This window comes from Capricornis sumatraensis, chromosome 10, assembly GCF_032405125.1.
Source record: "Capricornis sumatraensis isolate serow.1 chromosome 10, serow.2, whole genome shotgun sequence".
Classification (NCBI taxonomy): Eukaryota; Metazoa; Chordata; class Mammalia; order Artiodactyla; family Bovidae; genus Capricornis; species Capricornis sumatraensis.
Genome location: NC_091078.1, coordinates 10,441,237 through 10,454,945, shown reverse-complemented (window position 1 = coordinate 10,454,945; position 13,709 = coordinate 10,441,237). Strand labels below are relative to the sequence as shown.

Genomic DNA, 13,709 nt, shown 5'->3' with positions numbered 1-13,709 from the left:
CAATGGAACTGCTTCTCAGGCTGTGGTGAGGGCTAGGCAAGGGCTTTGGAAATTAAAGCCGTTACACAAGTGAAGGCAGCTCTTCCCTGGCGCTGGGCTCTCATACTCCATTGAGACAGAGTCCCTCCAGGAGCCGGCTTGCAAGACAATAGGGGACTGAGAATACACTTGGTTAGCTGAGAGCTATCTGAGCCCAGGGCCTGGAACTGACATGTAAGGTGATTCTTCTCTTCCTCTTTGGAATCTGCAGTATGCGCTGATACAGGGGAGGATGCGGAGGATGTGCTGGGGGCCCACATAGGGCAGGGAGCAAGCCAGCTTCCTAAGCAAGCCTATTCCACTTCAAGGTACAGTCACAAAAAGGAGAAGCTATTCCTCAGGACAGAGTAAGGCCCTGTCCTGGACTGGAACCTGGGGAGCATCTGGGCTCCAGGAGGCAGCTGGGGTACCAATGAGTGACCAGGCTCCTCCTGGGCCAGAAATAGAGAAGAGGACTGTGGACTTCCAGAAAAGGGCCAAGCCAGCATTCCCATGCGGCTAGGACCCTCTGCTCTGCCCTCATGAATTGCCTCAGGTCAGCATTTTGCTGCCTGACCTCTTCCCAGAGTCATTTCAGGGTCTGGGGCAGGTCAATTTAGAGTTTAAGTTCATCTAACTCCAAGGCCCAAATCCCACCCTCTTCTCTGCCCACTCAGAACTCTGAGTCCCTGCAGCTGAGGCCCACCACTGTCTGAGCAAAAACCATCCACGCTCTGCCCAGCACTGACGCTCATGGCACAGCACTTAATAGCTGACCACCCCCCTTACTCTTGTTCCTTTTATTCCTGGAACAGGCCTGGAAAACAAGAAGGGGAGAGATTAGCATCACACACTATTCTGCAGAGTGGTCTGGGAGGACTGGCCCTGGCTGGCAGCGGGGGACTTCCCGGTTCGCTGACCTCTGGGCAGTGCCTTCCTCTCTCCCAGCCTCAGTCATACATCTTGGGAACTGCACATGTTGGCTCAGATGCTCTCTCAAGTCCCCTGCCGGTCATTCATTTCCTGTGGGCCTCCCATGCCCACAGGCTTCTGTGCAGCCCACCTCAGCCTGTGGGGTAGACTCCCCCTCACTGTGGTTCCTCGCTCTCAGTTCCCCTTCTCGTCCCATCTTGCCTTCTCGCTTTTCCTTAGACTGGGCCCGGTGGTATGTTACCCGCAGAAGCAGTTTTGGGGGCAGGATTAGGGGCAGGAGGGGAGCTAGCAGCCATCTGTCCTGGTTGCTGGCATTCAGGACTATCAGTCTGGGGGTCAGGGAGGGGGAGTCAGACCCAGTCCTGGCGGAGGTCTGGGGGTCTGGTAAGAGCATGACAGGCCCAGGCTGAGAATGGGAGAGGGACTGGTTTCTAGAAGCATCTGGAGACAAGCCCAGGCTTGGACAAGGAGCCCTGTGTTCACAGTGGGAGGTGTCTGCCTGTCTCCTCCTGTCACCTCTCATTCTAATCCCGCCTCTCGTCTCCAACTTTCTTTGACTGACTCTCAGTTGCCACAGTCTCTCGGTCCGTCTGTCCATTTGCAGGGCCTATAGGGCAAGGGACAGTGAACACAAAAGCCTCAAAGGCAGACTTCTGTTATATTCAAAGAAAAACATATGGCGGCTCCTATTTTGGAGTTAACCACGTTTTAGCATTTACCCCTCTTTTCATCTATTGGGACCCTCACAAAATAGAACCGGCCTCCCTTGGCGAAGTCGCATCTGTCCCTCAGGTCTCCAGCCCTGGTTGGGGTGTGTTCAGACTTCACGCCCCACCGCCCCACCGCCCCACCAGCCGGGGTGCGCTGCCAGCTGGGACCAGCAGGGGGAGCCCGCGAACAGGTTGGAGGAGGCGGGATGGAGGCGGGGCCGCGAGGCCGGCTGGGCCAATAAAGGCGGCGGTGCGCGGCAGCTGCTGACTCTGCCCTCTGGGCACAAGTGACCCTGCCTTCCGTCCTCTCCGTTCGCCGGTTGATCTCTAGCTCGGACCCGCGCGCCCATGATGCTGGCACTCCGCTGCGGCCCCCGCCTGCTCGGCCTGCTCTCCAGCCCGCGCTCAGCGCACCTGCGCCTCCCCGCGGTCCGCGCTTGCAGCAGCGGCAGCGGCTCCCGCGGCCCGTCCTCTTCCTCCGGGAACCCGCTCGTGTACCTGGACGTGGGCGCTGACGGGCAGCCGCTCGGCCGCGTGGTGCTGGAGGTGAGACCACCGGACCGGACCGCGCTGGACTGGGCGTGGGGGATGGTCCCGGAAGAGCCTTGGACTCCAGGCCGGCGCTGTGCCTGGCTCACTGGGTGACCTTGATTCCTGCCCCCGGGCTCTGGGCCTCAGTTTCCCCATCTCTTAAGAAGGGCCATCGGACTGGTCTCTCCAGGCCTCCCTTCGGATCTTTGGACTAGTGGAGGCGGGAGGGAAGGCGCGTGTGGAGGAGACAGCTCAAGGTCAGATCGTAGGCTAGGAGGGTCCGCCCCGCTGGCCGGCCGCGGGGGGGCTCCGAGACTTAACCGGGTGGGCGCCTAGGCCCAAGCTTCGAGGTGGGTGTCAGGGGGGTTGGGGGTCGGGGCGGCGGGCGGGCGGGCGGGAAGCTCACGTGGTGGCCCTTGCAGAAGGCGGAGCCGGCCCCAGGCCCGCCCCCTGCTACCTGGCTGTCCGGAGAGGTAAGGTGGTTTTGGGCCGTCTCCTCTCCCAGCAGTTCAGGCTGGCCTGGCCGCAAGCTCCAGCCACCAGACAAACGTGGCATAGACCTCTTGGGGTCAGGGCACTGTGCTCAGGGTGTGCCCCAGCCACCCTCCCAAGGTGACACAGTGCCTGCCCCAGCTCTGTGGGCCTTTTTGAAAGACAAAGCAAGAAACCTACACAGTCCAGAAAGTAACAGAGGGGAAGCTTGGGTGTAGCCTTCAAGCCCATTTTAAACAAAGGTGTCTCAGTTAAACCTCGGTTTCCTCTTCTGGAAAATGGAGAGCACCCATTTATTTTAAACATTCGGCACCAGAGTGGCTCTTGCAACTGGGAGGCAAGAGGCAGGCTTGGATAGGGCTCCTGCCTTCCCTTTCCCCGACCCTCCTGCCTCTCTCTGAGCCTCAGTTTCCCACCTGCCCACTGGGGAGCTTGGACTGGCTCCCCCCGGGGGCCACCCTCTCCAGGCCCTGGGTCTCTGATGCTTTGAGCCCAGCTGAAGCAGCTCTGCCAGTTCTGCCCCCAGAAGAAGGCCAGGGTGGTGTTGTCATCTCTTCTGACAGATTGGGAAATCGAGGCTGCCTCTCCCAACCTGCAGTTCAGGAAGCAGCTGGCAGAAATGATTGCTTAGGTGGCCTCCCACGGAGGATTGAGAATGACAGGAATGGTGCTTTCCCTGGCTCCTGGACCATGTAGGGGGTTGGGTCCTTCCTTCTCCTGCCTCTGGACTGAGCCTGTCTTCCCTCTCTTTTCCCCGCAGCTGAAGGCAGATGTCGTCCCAAAGACAGCAGGTAAGACGGGGACCGGGGCCTTCTGAGTCTGGGCCACATGGAAGAGAGAGGGGCATGGCGAGGTGGGTGGGATGGTGAGAGGAGTCAGGGCGGAGACCTATGGCCAGATGGGAGTACACCACCACATGTGCTCAGCTGCTGGGGACCTTGGAGCAGCCTCCGACCCTCTCTGAGCCTCCTGGTGGAGGGTGGACTTACTTGGACTCCTTGCCCCACTGACCCGGTGCTACTCCTGCCACAGTGCTCAGATGCTGAGGTCAGGGCACAGGATGATTTGTCCCAGGTCACACAGTCAGCAGAGACCCCAGGGCAGGGCTCTTTCCATGTCCGGGGGTGGGTGGGTAGAGAGGGCGCCGGCTGGAACCAGCTGTGGCCCCTGCGCTGAGGCCTGGTCCTGCTGACCTGCTTTTTTCCTTCACCTCCTGCTCCCCCCACCACCCCAGAGAACTTCAGAGCCCTGTGCACCGGGGAGAAGGGCTTTGGATACAAAGGGTCCACATTCCACAGAGTGATTCCGTCCTTCATGTGCCAGGTATGGTGGGCCTCTTCCTGCCTCAACTTCTTCTGTAAGTGGCATAGTGACAGGGCCATGTTGGAGAATGTCACGGGGATTAGCCAGTGTGTTTGTGCCTGGAGAGTACTGGATGGAGGGCAACCGCGGCCATTCACTCAGCCTGTCCTCTCCTGAGAGTCTGGAGCTTGTCCTGGCAGCCATAATGCCTTCCCTGCCCCAGGAGCTAAGCAACAGGACAAGCGGCAGGTCGGCCCTGCTTGGCAGGGCTGGGAGAGTGGAGCGGCGGAGGGAGAATGGCATCGGGGTGTGGATGTGCTGGAGGCTTTGGAATAACAGCGTATTCAGTCTCTGCCCACAGCCCCCAGTGTGTCCCACCGAGCACTCGGCATAGGAGATGAGGAGGAAGGGGAGGAGGGAGGCCAGGCACAGACAAGAACACGCAGGTCCGGACTTGGAGCCTCTCTCCAGCATAGGGCATCTTTCTCGGTTAAATGCATTTGCTCTTTAGTCATATGTTCGGCCTCTTTTCAGGAGCATTAGCTTTGCTGTGTTAGAAGTTTTGTGGGTAGGTGTGGCAGGCGAGAATTTCCGCCGGTGCCAGGGCCTGAGCCATGCTGAGGGTTGTCCTGTGTTAGGTCAGACCCTGCTAAGACAGGGGCTCATGTCTGAGGCCAGCAGGCCTGGAGGCAGGAGCATGGCTGCCATGACCTCTTTGAAGTCCTTTCAGCTGGGATCTCTGCCCCCCAGTTCCCTCTCCCCTGACCTGGTGGCTGTCATCACATCGTGGTGAGCGGCATGGGTTGGGGCTGGGCCTGCTGACGTGTTGAACATGAGGAATGCAGCGACTGGAGGGGGTTGTGGCTGCGGGACAGGCCTGGCCATAGCCCGTGGCTCTCAGCTGCAGAGGCCCCCAGCTCTGCCTGAGGCTGTAGATTGAGCAGGAGCCGAAGCAGATGTCCAAGCTGGGCTAGGATCTTACTCTCACCACAGTAGGCAAGGGCAGGGACTCCAAAGCTGGTGGGCTCTTGGAGGCATGGGATGGTGGGACCAGGCACCGGGAGGCCCGGTCTTCTCTGGGGACACCTTATTGGCATTTATGGATGTTTCAAAAGCAGGGCTAGTCGGGTCATCCCTGTTACCCGAGGAGGTCATCTCAGGAAAAGAGCAATATGATGGGGGCTGGGGGCTGGGGCTGGCAGACCCTGGGCTCTTCTGTCTGTGGCTCCTTGTGGAAGCCTCGAGCAAGCCGTGAGGAAGACCACCAGCCCTGGGTGGACTTTGTCCTAGGCCGGGTGAAAGGGAGATGCTGGGACAGGAACTGGGGCTCAGCAGAGGGACCTGCCTCTGTGCCAGCTACCCACAGACCACACTGGGGAGCAGGGACTCCTGGCCTCCTCCTTGTTTACCCTCCAAGAGTTGTGGGTAGAAAATTCTAGGTCTCTTAAGAAGCAGCTCGAAATGGCTGAGAATTTTTAAGGATCATTTAAAATCTCACTCAGACAAAAATGAATCATTCAGAAACCAGGGTAGTTATTGGGGCAGAAAGTATTAAACCTTTATTTTGTTGCTTACGTTCCTTAGCGTTATATCAGCCCTTCTATCATTGGGTGTTTTCTGACCCCTTTGGCTGAGGGCTCCCAGCTGGGTGGGCCCTGGGGGGCTGGGCACTGTGTCCCAGCATGGGAATAGCACCCCTCTGCCAGCTCTAGTGGCGACTCTCAGCTAGCGCTCCGTGTTCACAGGCTGGTGACTTCACCAACCACAACGGCACGGGAGGAAAGTCCATCTATGGAAGCCGCTTTCCTGACGAGAACTTCAGGCTGAAGCACGAGGGGCCGGGTGAGTAAGGCTGTCAATCCCCACCTGGTCATGTGCCCTGAGCTGTGAGCCTGGCGCTGCCACCCCAGCAGGCCTGCAGGCTGCAACCAGATGGCTCCACATCTAGGGACACATCTTCCTTCCTTCAGGGTGATGGGTGGGCTTACTGGATTGTCCCAGAGGCTTTTTCATCCTGAGCTCTCAGTTTCAAAAACAAACCTTTCTTTGATCACCATTCTCTGAGAGCTGTTAAGCAAAGCCCTAGCTTTGTGTTACCTTTAGGACCCAACGTGCAATGTGGAAAAAGCTAGAGTTCAGGGCTGGAGGTCCTGCCCCTGCTCTACCACCGAGAGCTTCCAGGAGGCCCTTCCCTCCTGTGTCGTCAAGGCAGACAGGCCCTGGGTGGCTGTGTGCTCTGGGCTTGGCTCTCCTCTTCTGAGCCCCAAGTATCTTCAGCCGCAAGCATCCTTCCTGTGGTGTGCGTCATCCGCTCTTGAACAGCTCCCAGGTGATATGCCTCCTGGGGCAGCCTGCTCATCCCACTTGTTTTTGCAGGTGTCCTGTCCATGGCCAATGCGGGCCCCAACACCAACGGCTCCCAGTTCTTCATTTGCACCATAAAGACAGACTGGTAAGTTGCCAGCTCCTGGTCCAGGCCCTCAGGGTAGCAGGGTGGCCTTGAGCTGGAGCGGGAGGATAGTTTGAGGCCAAACTCTGCTCTGGGGCAGTAGCCCTCACCCGGCTGAGTGTGTAAGAGGAGAAAGGCCCCAGAAGGATTGAGGAAGAATTTGGGTTATTTTGCAACTCTGTCTTTTATCAGGCTTCCCATTGTTGCTGTAGCTGGAATTTCTCAGTGTTCTGAGCATGCACACATACACACAGGAAAGAATTCTCTTACCAAATACATTGGGGAAATGCTGCAGAACTTATCAGGCCTCGGGATGGCTTGTGGCAGAAGCTTGCTCACTTGGTTTAACCTGCCGTTTCCCAGCTTATTTAACTTTGGGCTGCACCTTGGAAAATGCTGCAGTAGACAGCATTTGGCCATCATACCGGATTTCTCATCAGGCATTAGCACCAGCCTGTGGCAGCCACCAGCCCCGCCGGAACCCTCTTTCCCATTGCGCTTGTATTTTAGGGATGTCTTCCCAGGTCAGTTTCCCACTACCTAATCAGTTTTCACTTCCCAGAGTCCCCTGTGTCCTCACCCTGAGGCATCTCAGCGGGGTGAGGGGACAACAGCTGGCCTGGAGCTAAAACTTAATAAAGCCCGTTTCCAAGGACTTTAGGGAGACCCAGGTGGTGGTGGATACTAGTGGTCTGTAGCCTCTGAGCCAGAAGGGACACGGATGTTGGAGTGGGCAGGTTGTTGCTGGCCCTGCCTGCCCTCCTTATGTGAAAACCCCTGGTGGAACCCAAAGTGTAACCAGTCTTGGTTGGTGGCCCTGAACTGAGCTGCCTTCTAGATTCTCGGGACTCTCTCAGGCTGAGAGCTGCCTGGGACTCGAGTGGGTTCACCATGCGTATCACCTTGGCTCTCACCTCAGAGCTCCTGACAGTTAAGGCGGTTCCAAGAGGCCTTTCCTGGTGCCCTAGTGGCTAACAGTGCACCTTCTGATGCAGGGGGTACGGATTTGATCCCTGGTCAGGGAGTTCATATCCCACATGTTTCGTGTCCAAAAAAAAAAAAAAAAACCACCCATAAATAAACCCTAGAAACAATATTGTAACAAATTCAATAAAGACTTCAAAAATGGTCCACATCAAAAAATAAATAAATAAATAAAACACTTAAAATGACTCCATTTACACAGACTTATTTCTTCAGAGTAGTTCAATATCCCATCATCTCCCTGAGCAGAGTGAGAACAAGTCACTCTTTGTAGGTCAGGTTCCCAGGATTCAGGCTGAGTGGCCTGGGCCGAGGTCGCACAGCAGGTGAGGCAGAACACAGCCTGGGAGGGACTGGGGGACTCAGCAAGGCTCCACACGGGACCTGTGGGAGGTTGGGCCAGCTTTCCGGTCTGAGTTCCTTTCAGAACTGCTGTTTTCAGTAAATAATTCCATGACCAAGGGACTGTGACCCTGGGTGACATTGCAGCACTCTTGTTTCTGCTTACCTGGCTCACCTCTCCTCCCAGGCTGGACGGCAAACATGTTGTGTTTGGCCATGTGAAAGAGGGCATGGACGTCGTGAAGAAAATAGAATCTTTCGGCTCCAAGAGTGGGAAGACATCCAAGAAGATCGTCATCACAGACTGCGGCCAGTTGAGCTGACCCTGTGTGCTTCCAGGAGGCCTCCTAGGAATGTCAGACCCCACAGGACCCACCGGGCAGCTTCCCCAGTGCCCTCCCTTCCCCAGCGCCCCGTTTCTGGACACCCATCGTGGATACAGTGTCGCCGCTCCTCGTAGTCATCACCTGTGACCACCTGGCTCAAGTTCACCCATGCCTCGGGCACAGATGATGAGTTAGCTTTAAAGGCGGTTTCTGCCTTTTCTTTGACCACAGGGGAAAGCTGGTTGCTGTAAAGGGCTGTCATATCTGTTTAATACTGTCTTTCTGATCGCAATAATTTCACTAGACTCCCTGGAGCTGAAGCTGTGACACTAACTACTCCAGGCTGTGGTGTGACCTGAGTTGGAGGCACGGGCCACAGACCTACAGAGCTTGGCCTTCGGAGCGCACTCCAGGCCTTTGTGACGGTCCCACAGCCGAGGCCTTTAATCCCAGCCACTGTGAATCCCCTTGGTTTGCTGCTCTTGTATTTGGGGAGAGCCCGTGGGGGTGGAAGCAGCTGAACCGGGGGACAGACCCACTGCAAGCTGTGCCTTGTCAATGTGAATTCCCAGGTTGAAAATACAAATAACCTGTAAGTGCTATGTGCTCTGGAAGGAAGTCAAGGTGTGTTTTCCTGGTGGGCTTTGATTTGTTTTTCCTGTGTGTTTAATAAATTAAATCTATTGATTATGTACACAATATACTTTTGGAAAATTTCTTTATGTTCACCTTAGATGTGAAAATAAATGCTATTTTCTATAAAAGACTGTCTGGTGTCCATGCCTTTAGCAAGCACTGTCTATAACACAACTGTTTGGAGCCAGTGTTTATTGTTAACTGCCGTCACTCCATGCTCTGAGCAGGGCCTTTGCGTGGACTTGCAGTCCACCAGCAACCTCTGAGGGTATTCTTGTCATCCTGTTCAACAGGAGAGGAAACAGGCTCAAACAGACTGTCTCAGCACCCACAGCCCACCCGAGCGCCCTGGTGTGCCTCTGAGTAACTGAGCCTCAGTTCTGCTCAGCAGAGTAATGGGATAACAGTGCCCAGCGCACAGGGTGGTGAAGGCTGGACGTGATCTGTGGAAAGTACACAGCACGGGCCCTGGCACGTGGTCTGGAGGGGCAAGGGCACCATTTCTGGTGTGTCTAGGTCTTAGAAAAGAAGGAGCTCTGATTATGTCGGGCTAGATGTGGACTTTACTTCCCTCTGTGCCATTTAAATTTGGAGTTAAATTTGGAGTTACAGGGTTTCTAAATTGGCATGGGGGCCAGATTGAGGGGTGGGAGGAGAGTAAGAACATCCTTAAACAGCCAAGGGAGGACCGTCTGAATAATAGAAGAATCACAAGATGATTAGCGTTGCCTCACCTTGGAGTTTCCTGAGTGTCATGGTGTGTGGTCCCAGGTCCTTGTCATTCTCAGCTCACTGTGGCTGGACTTTCTATAGTGGCTCAGCAGCAAATAATCCGCCTGGCAATGCAGGAGACTTGGGTTCAATTCCTGGGCTGGGAAAATCCTCTGCAGAAGGAAAGGGCAACCCATTCCAGTATTCTTGCTAGGATAATCGCATGGCAGAGGAGCCTGGTGGGCATGACTTAGCAACTAAAAGCAAAAAATAAGTAGAGGGTTTGGGTCATTAGAGTCATGGAGAGTTTCTATGAAGTCAGTTCAGCTACATGCATTGGGAACTTAGCTTATCTAATAGTTCTCAAACAGCTCTCAAAGAGCCTTGAAGCGTCCTCCGACGTGAGCACGGCCCCTGAACCTCCCTTCAATCGTTCAGTCGCTAAGTCGTGTCCGACTCTGCAACCCCATGGACTGCAGCATGCCAAGCTTCCCTGTCCTTCACTTTCTCCTGGAGTTTACTCAAACTCATGTCCATTGAGTTGGTGATACCATCCAACCATTTCATCTTCTGTCAACCCCCTTCTCCTCCTGCCTTCAATCTTTCCCAGCATCAGGGTCTTATCCAGTGAGTGGGCTCTTCACATCAGGTGGTCTTTCAATCATAGATACCCTCTTATGTTTTCTAAAAGGGATCTCATTTGAAGAGTGGGATCTTGAGCCAAGTATCAATAACAGTTATTGGTCAGTCCATCCAGCATTTTACAGATGGGTAAACTGAGGCTGCCAGAGGGGTCATGGTTGCTAAGGTGACTTCCTGAGTCAGTTGGTAGAGCAGAGGCTCGAATCCTGGACCTGACAGACCAGAGGGCTTTCCATGGGAGGCGTTTCCACAGACTCCTTTGTCTTCAGATCACACACGTTCAGAGCTCTTTGAATTTCTTAGGTCAAAGCCATGATTTCCGTCCCTGTGGTTTCCTCTTGGCCTCTGGGGATTCTGGGAGGCAGCGGTGCTGTGGGCAAGTGTGAGGGCCAGCCCCTTGAGGTGTGACCACTGGGCCCCTGGTGACTTCTGAGGGGTCGCAGGGTCACAGAGCCTGTGGGGCATGTGTTCAGTTCACAGAGCATTTCCTTTTTGACAAGGAGGAAGCATATGTGTACGTGCGTGCATGTGTGTGCGTGCCTGTCCCTCCCATGCAGAGGAGTCTAGTGTGGTGTAGGGGAAGAAAGTATTCAGGAATTCCCTAAAAACAGAATTTCCCAAAAACAGAATTTCCCACAGGTGGGACTGTTCCCTATATTTCTTTTCCTAGAACTCTTGCACAAGGGCCCGAATTGGTCTTACTATACAAAGCAGAGCCTGCGCAACAGACAAATGAAGACGCTGACTTGTTGCTGACGCACAGTGCCTAACGCATGAAGGGAACAGTGAGTCATACACGTGCTCTCACAGACGGAATCATACGTGGACGTCATGTAAACACAGTGTGTTTAAATCTCTGAAATAGCAGTTTTCTGAGACAACACAGGAGAGCTTTTCACACTGACTTCATTGAACCTTTAAACCAAGAAATTTTTGTGCCTTGTTTTACATCCCTGGATATGTTCCAGTGCCTCCTGGCTTATAGTCTATGGGAACTTGAATAGAATTAGTGTTCGGCTGTTGTGTGAAAATTGTATAAATCTCACTTAGGTTGGCTTGGTTCACAGTGCTTTTCAGGTCTACTCTATCCTCCTACTTTTCTATTCATTCTATTAATTTTTGAGAGTTTGATATTGAAACTCCAACTGAAAAAAAATCTTGATTTATCTACTTAAAAATATTGTAATATATAGTGGAACTATATGTAACTTTGTATTCTCCAAGTGTCTTGTAAATATGTTATAATGCTTTCATAATTTAAAAACTAAAAAATTATAAAAGCTAAAACAATTGACTTCATTGAAGTATAATTTACCTGCAATAAAATTCATACATTTGAAATGTACAGATCAATGACTTGACAAATTCATACACTGAGTAATCGCCACCAAATTAAATTAAAGAACATATCTCCATGAAGAGATGGAAAGCTTCCATCTTTCCAGAAAGCTACCTCTGTGCCTGCTCCCAGGAACCCAGTGATTCTGTCTCTGTGGATACCTTTTACCTGTTCTGGAACTTGGCGGAAACGGAATCCTACAAGATTTACTTTTTGTGTCTGACTTCTTTCATGTAGCAAATATGAGGATGTAGAATTTAACACACTGCTGGGCTTTATAGAATGTTGCTCCATGAAATGGAATGTCAGTCAGTGCTCCCAAGGTCTGGTAAGGTCTAAAGCAATGCTTCTCCTGGGAATCATGCGGTGCTGAGAAAACATGCAGATTCCCAGGCCATGGCTGAGACCTGTGGAATACCAGTCTCGGAGGGTGGAATCTAGGTCTCTGAATTTTCAGATAACAATTCAACTAAAGTTTGAGAATTTGAGTGTAGGCGAGAGGGGGCAAGGCTGAAAAGGGAGGCCACCAGACCACTGGAGTCATGGTTAACTTGCGAAACACTATTCACTGTGTCTCTGGGAAGCTGGAGTAAGACCCTCCACCTGTAAAAGATGCTTCACTTGAGTTTCTAGGTGGACACTCTTGGGTGATGGGTAGGTCAGCCTGTTCAGCCAATTTTTGTGGGGACTGGTGGTTTGGGTGGGCCCAGACAGGAGAAAATTTCTCAGTGAACAGCTTCTGGAGGCCACGAGTCAGATCTGTGTCTGAAGTCCACTGGAATAGGGTGATTAGAGAAAGTCTTGGTTCCATGCTGAGTGTTCTGATGGCTCCATATATCTGCGAATATACTGGAAAAACACTGAATTATATACTTCAGGCGGATGAATTGTATGACACATGAACAATATCACAATAAATCTGCTTAAAAATGTGTGATATAAAGTCTCAGAATTCTTTGGGTGTGCAAGCTGTTTCTCTGAAGTCCTGTCCTTCTGGAAAATGCTGAGGTTTGACCTGGTGATGGAAGTCTTGGTTGGTCTTGGGTATTACCTTTCAAAGCACCCATCCGTGGTAAAGTCTGGTCTCAGACACAGAAGGGCAGGCTACTTGCACAGGTAAGGGAGTAATGGAGTGACTGGAGGGTTCAAGTTGTTAGTTTCATTTGGGCCCAAACAGATGTCCCCATCACAGACTTCAGGATCCAATTCCTTTCCACTGATGCCCTTCACGTGAAAGCCTTAGCGAGACTGTGAATTCAAACGATACTGTAATTCAGCTGATTATACAATTAAATTTTTGTTAGATTTTAAGTGATGTCAGTCCATTTCTATGAGAAATGAAAGATGTTTTCGAGTTGTCATGGAAGCTTTCTGGTTCTCAGACCTTAACATAAGCCGAGAATTAAAGGACCTGCTTGTCATTTTCTTTTGGTAAACAATCAAGCGTGCTCAGAATAATTCTCTGCACAGTGTGGTCCTTATGGTCATGGATACTGCCATAACCATCGTGTGTGCAGCCACCTGGCTTCCCAAAGCACGTGCCTCTCTCGTCACTTAACCGCAGGTGACAGCTCTGTGGTGTCACTGCATGCCATGTGTCACCATCATTCCACTTCCTATTGTTCAGCCATGCCTTCAAGCCCAGGGGCACAGCCAAGCACATCTCTAACTACCATCTTTGTAGGGTTATCTCCTAGGATCACCGCCAGTGTCAACGCGTTGGTCAGGGTCCAGACAGAATACAGAAACAACACAGTGATTCTAACACGGAAAGTTTAATACAAAAAGGTGTTAACCACTCGTGGGTTTACCTACCAAAGTGTCTCTCTAGTGCCCTCTACTGATTGTGTGTGTGTGTGTGTGTTGCTCAGTCATGTTCTACTCTTTCCCACCCAATGGACTGTAGCCCGCCAGGTTCCTCAGTCCCGTGAGATTCTCCAGGCAAGAATACTGGAATGAGTTGCCATTTCCTTCTCCAGGGTATCTTCCTGACCCAGGATAGAACCCGGGTCTCCTGCATTGCAGGCAGATTCTTTAATGCCTGACCCACCAGGGGAGCCCCTCGGCTAATAAAGGTTAATATAACTTCAGGTGGCAAGAAACAATGGTTACAGTGTCACAAACAGGGTAATGGAGGGAAGAGGTGAAAGACAAGGAACTTGTAAGTGGTGGCATCGCCCTCGTATCTAATCTGACAAACTCTGCCATTCAATTAAAAGTTTAGGGCACTTATATTCAACTTGATTATCGATATAGTTAGATTTACATTGACCTCCTTTCTATTTGTTTCACCT

General features: G+C 52.5%; 1 protein-coding gene across 1 annotated transcript; it reads left to right on the top strand.

Moving 5' to 3' along the window:
• The first annotated feature begins 1,961 nt into the window (after window positions 1–1,961).
• On the top strand, window positions 1,962–8,837 carry PPIF (peptidylprolyl isomerase F). The gene is made up of 6 exons (XM_068981872.1): window positions 1,962–2,207; window positions 3,445–3,475; window positions 3,919–4,007; window positions 5,732–5,828; window positions 6,363–6,438; window positions 7,949–8,837. Exons 1-6 carry the CDS (start codon window positions 2,010–2,012, stop codon window positions 8,082–8,084), a joined length of 627 nt encoding a protein of 208 aa, XP_068837973.1. The 5' UTR covers window positions 1,962–2,009; the 3' UTR covers window positions 8,085–8,837.
• Window positions 8,838–13,709: the final 4,872 nt, after the last annotated feature.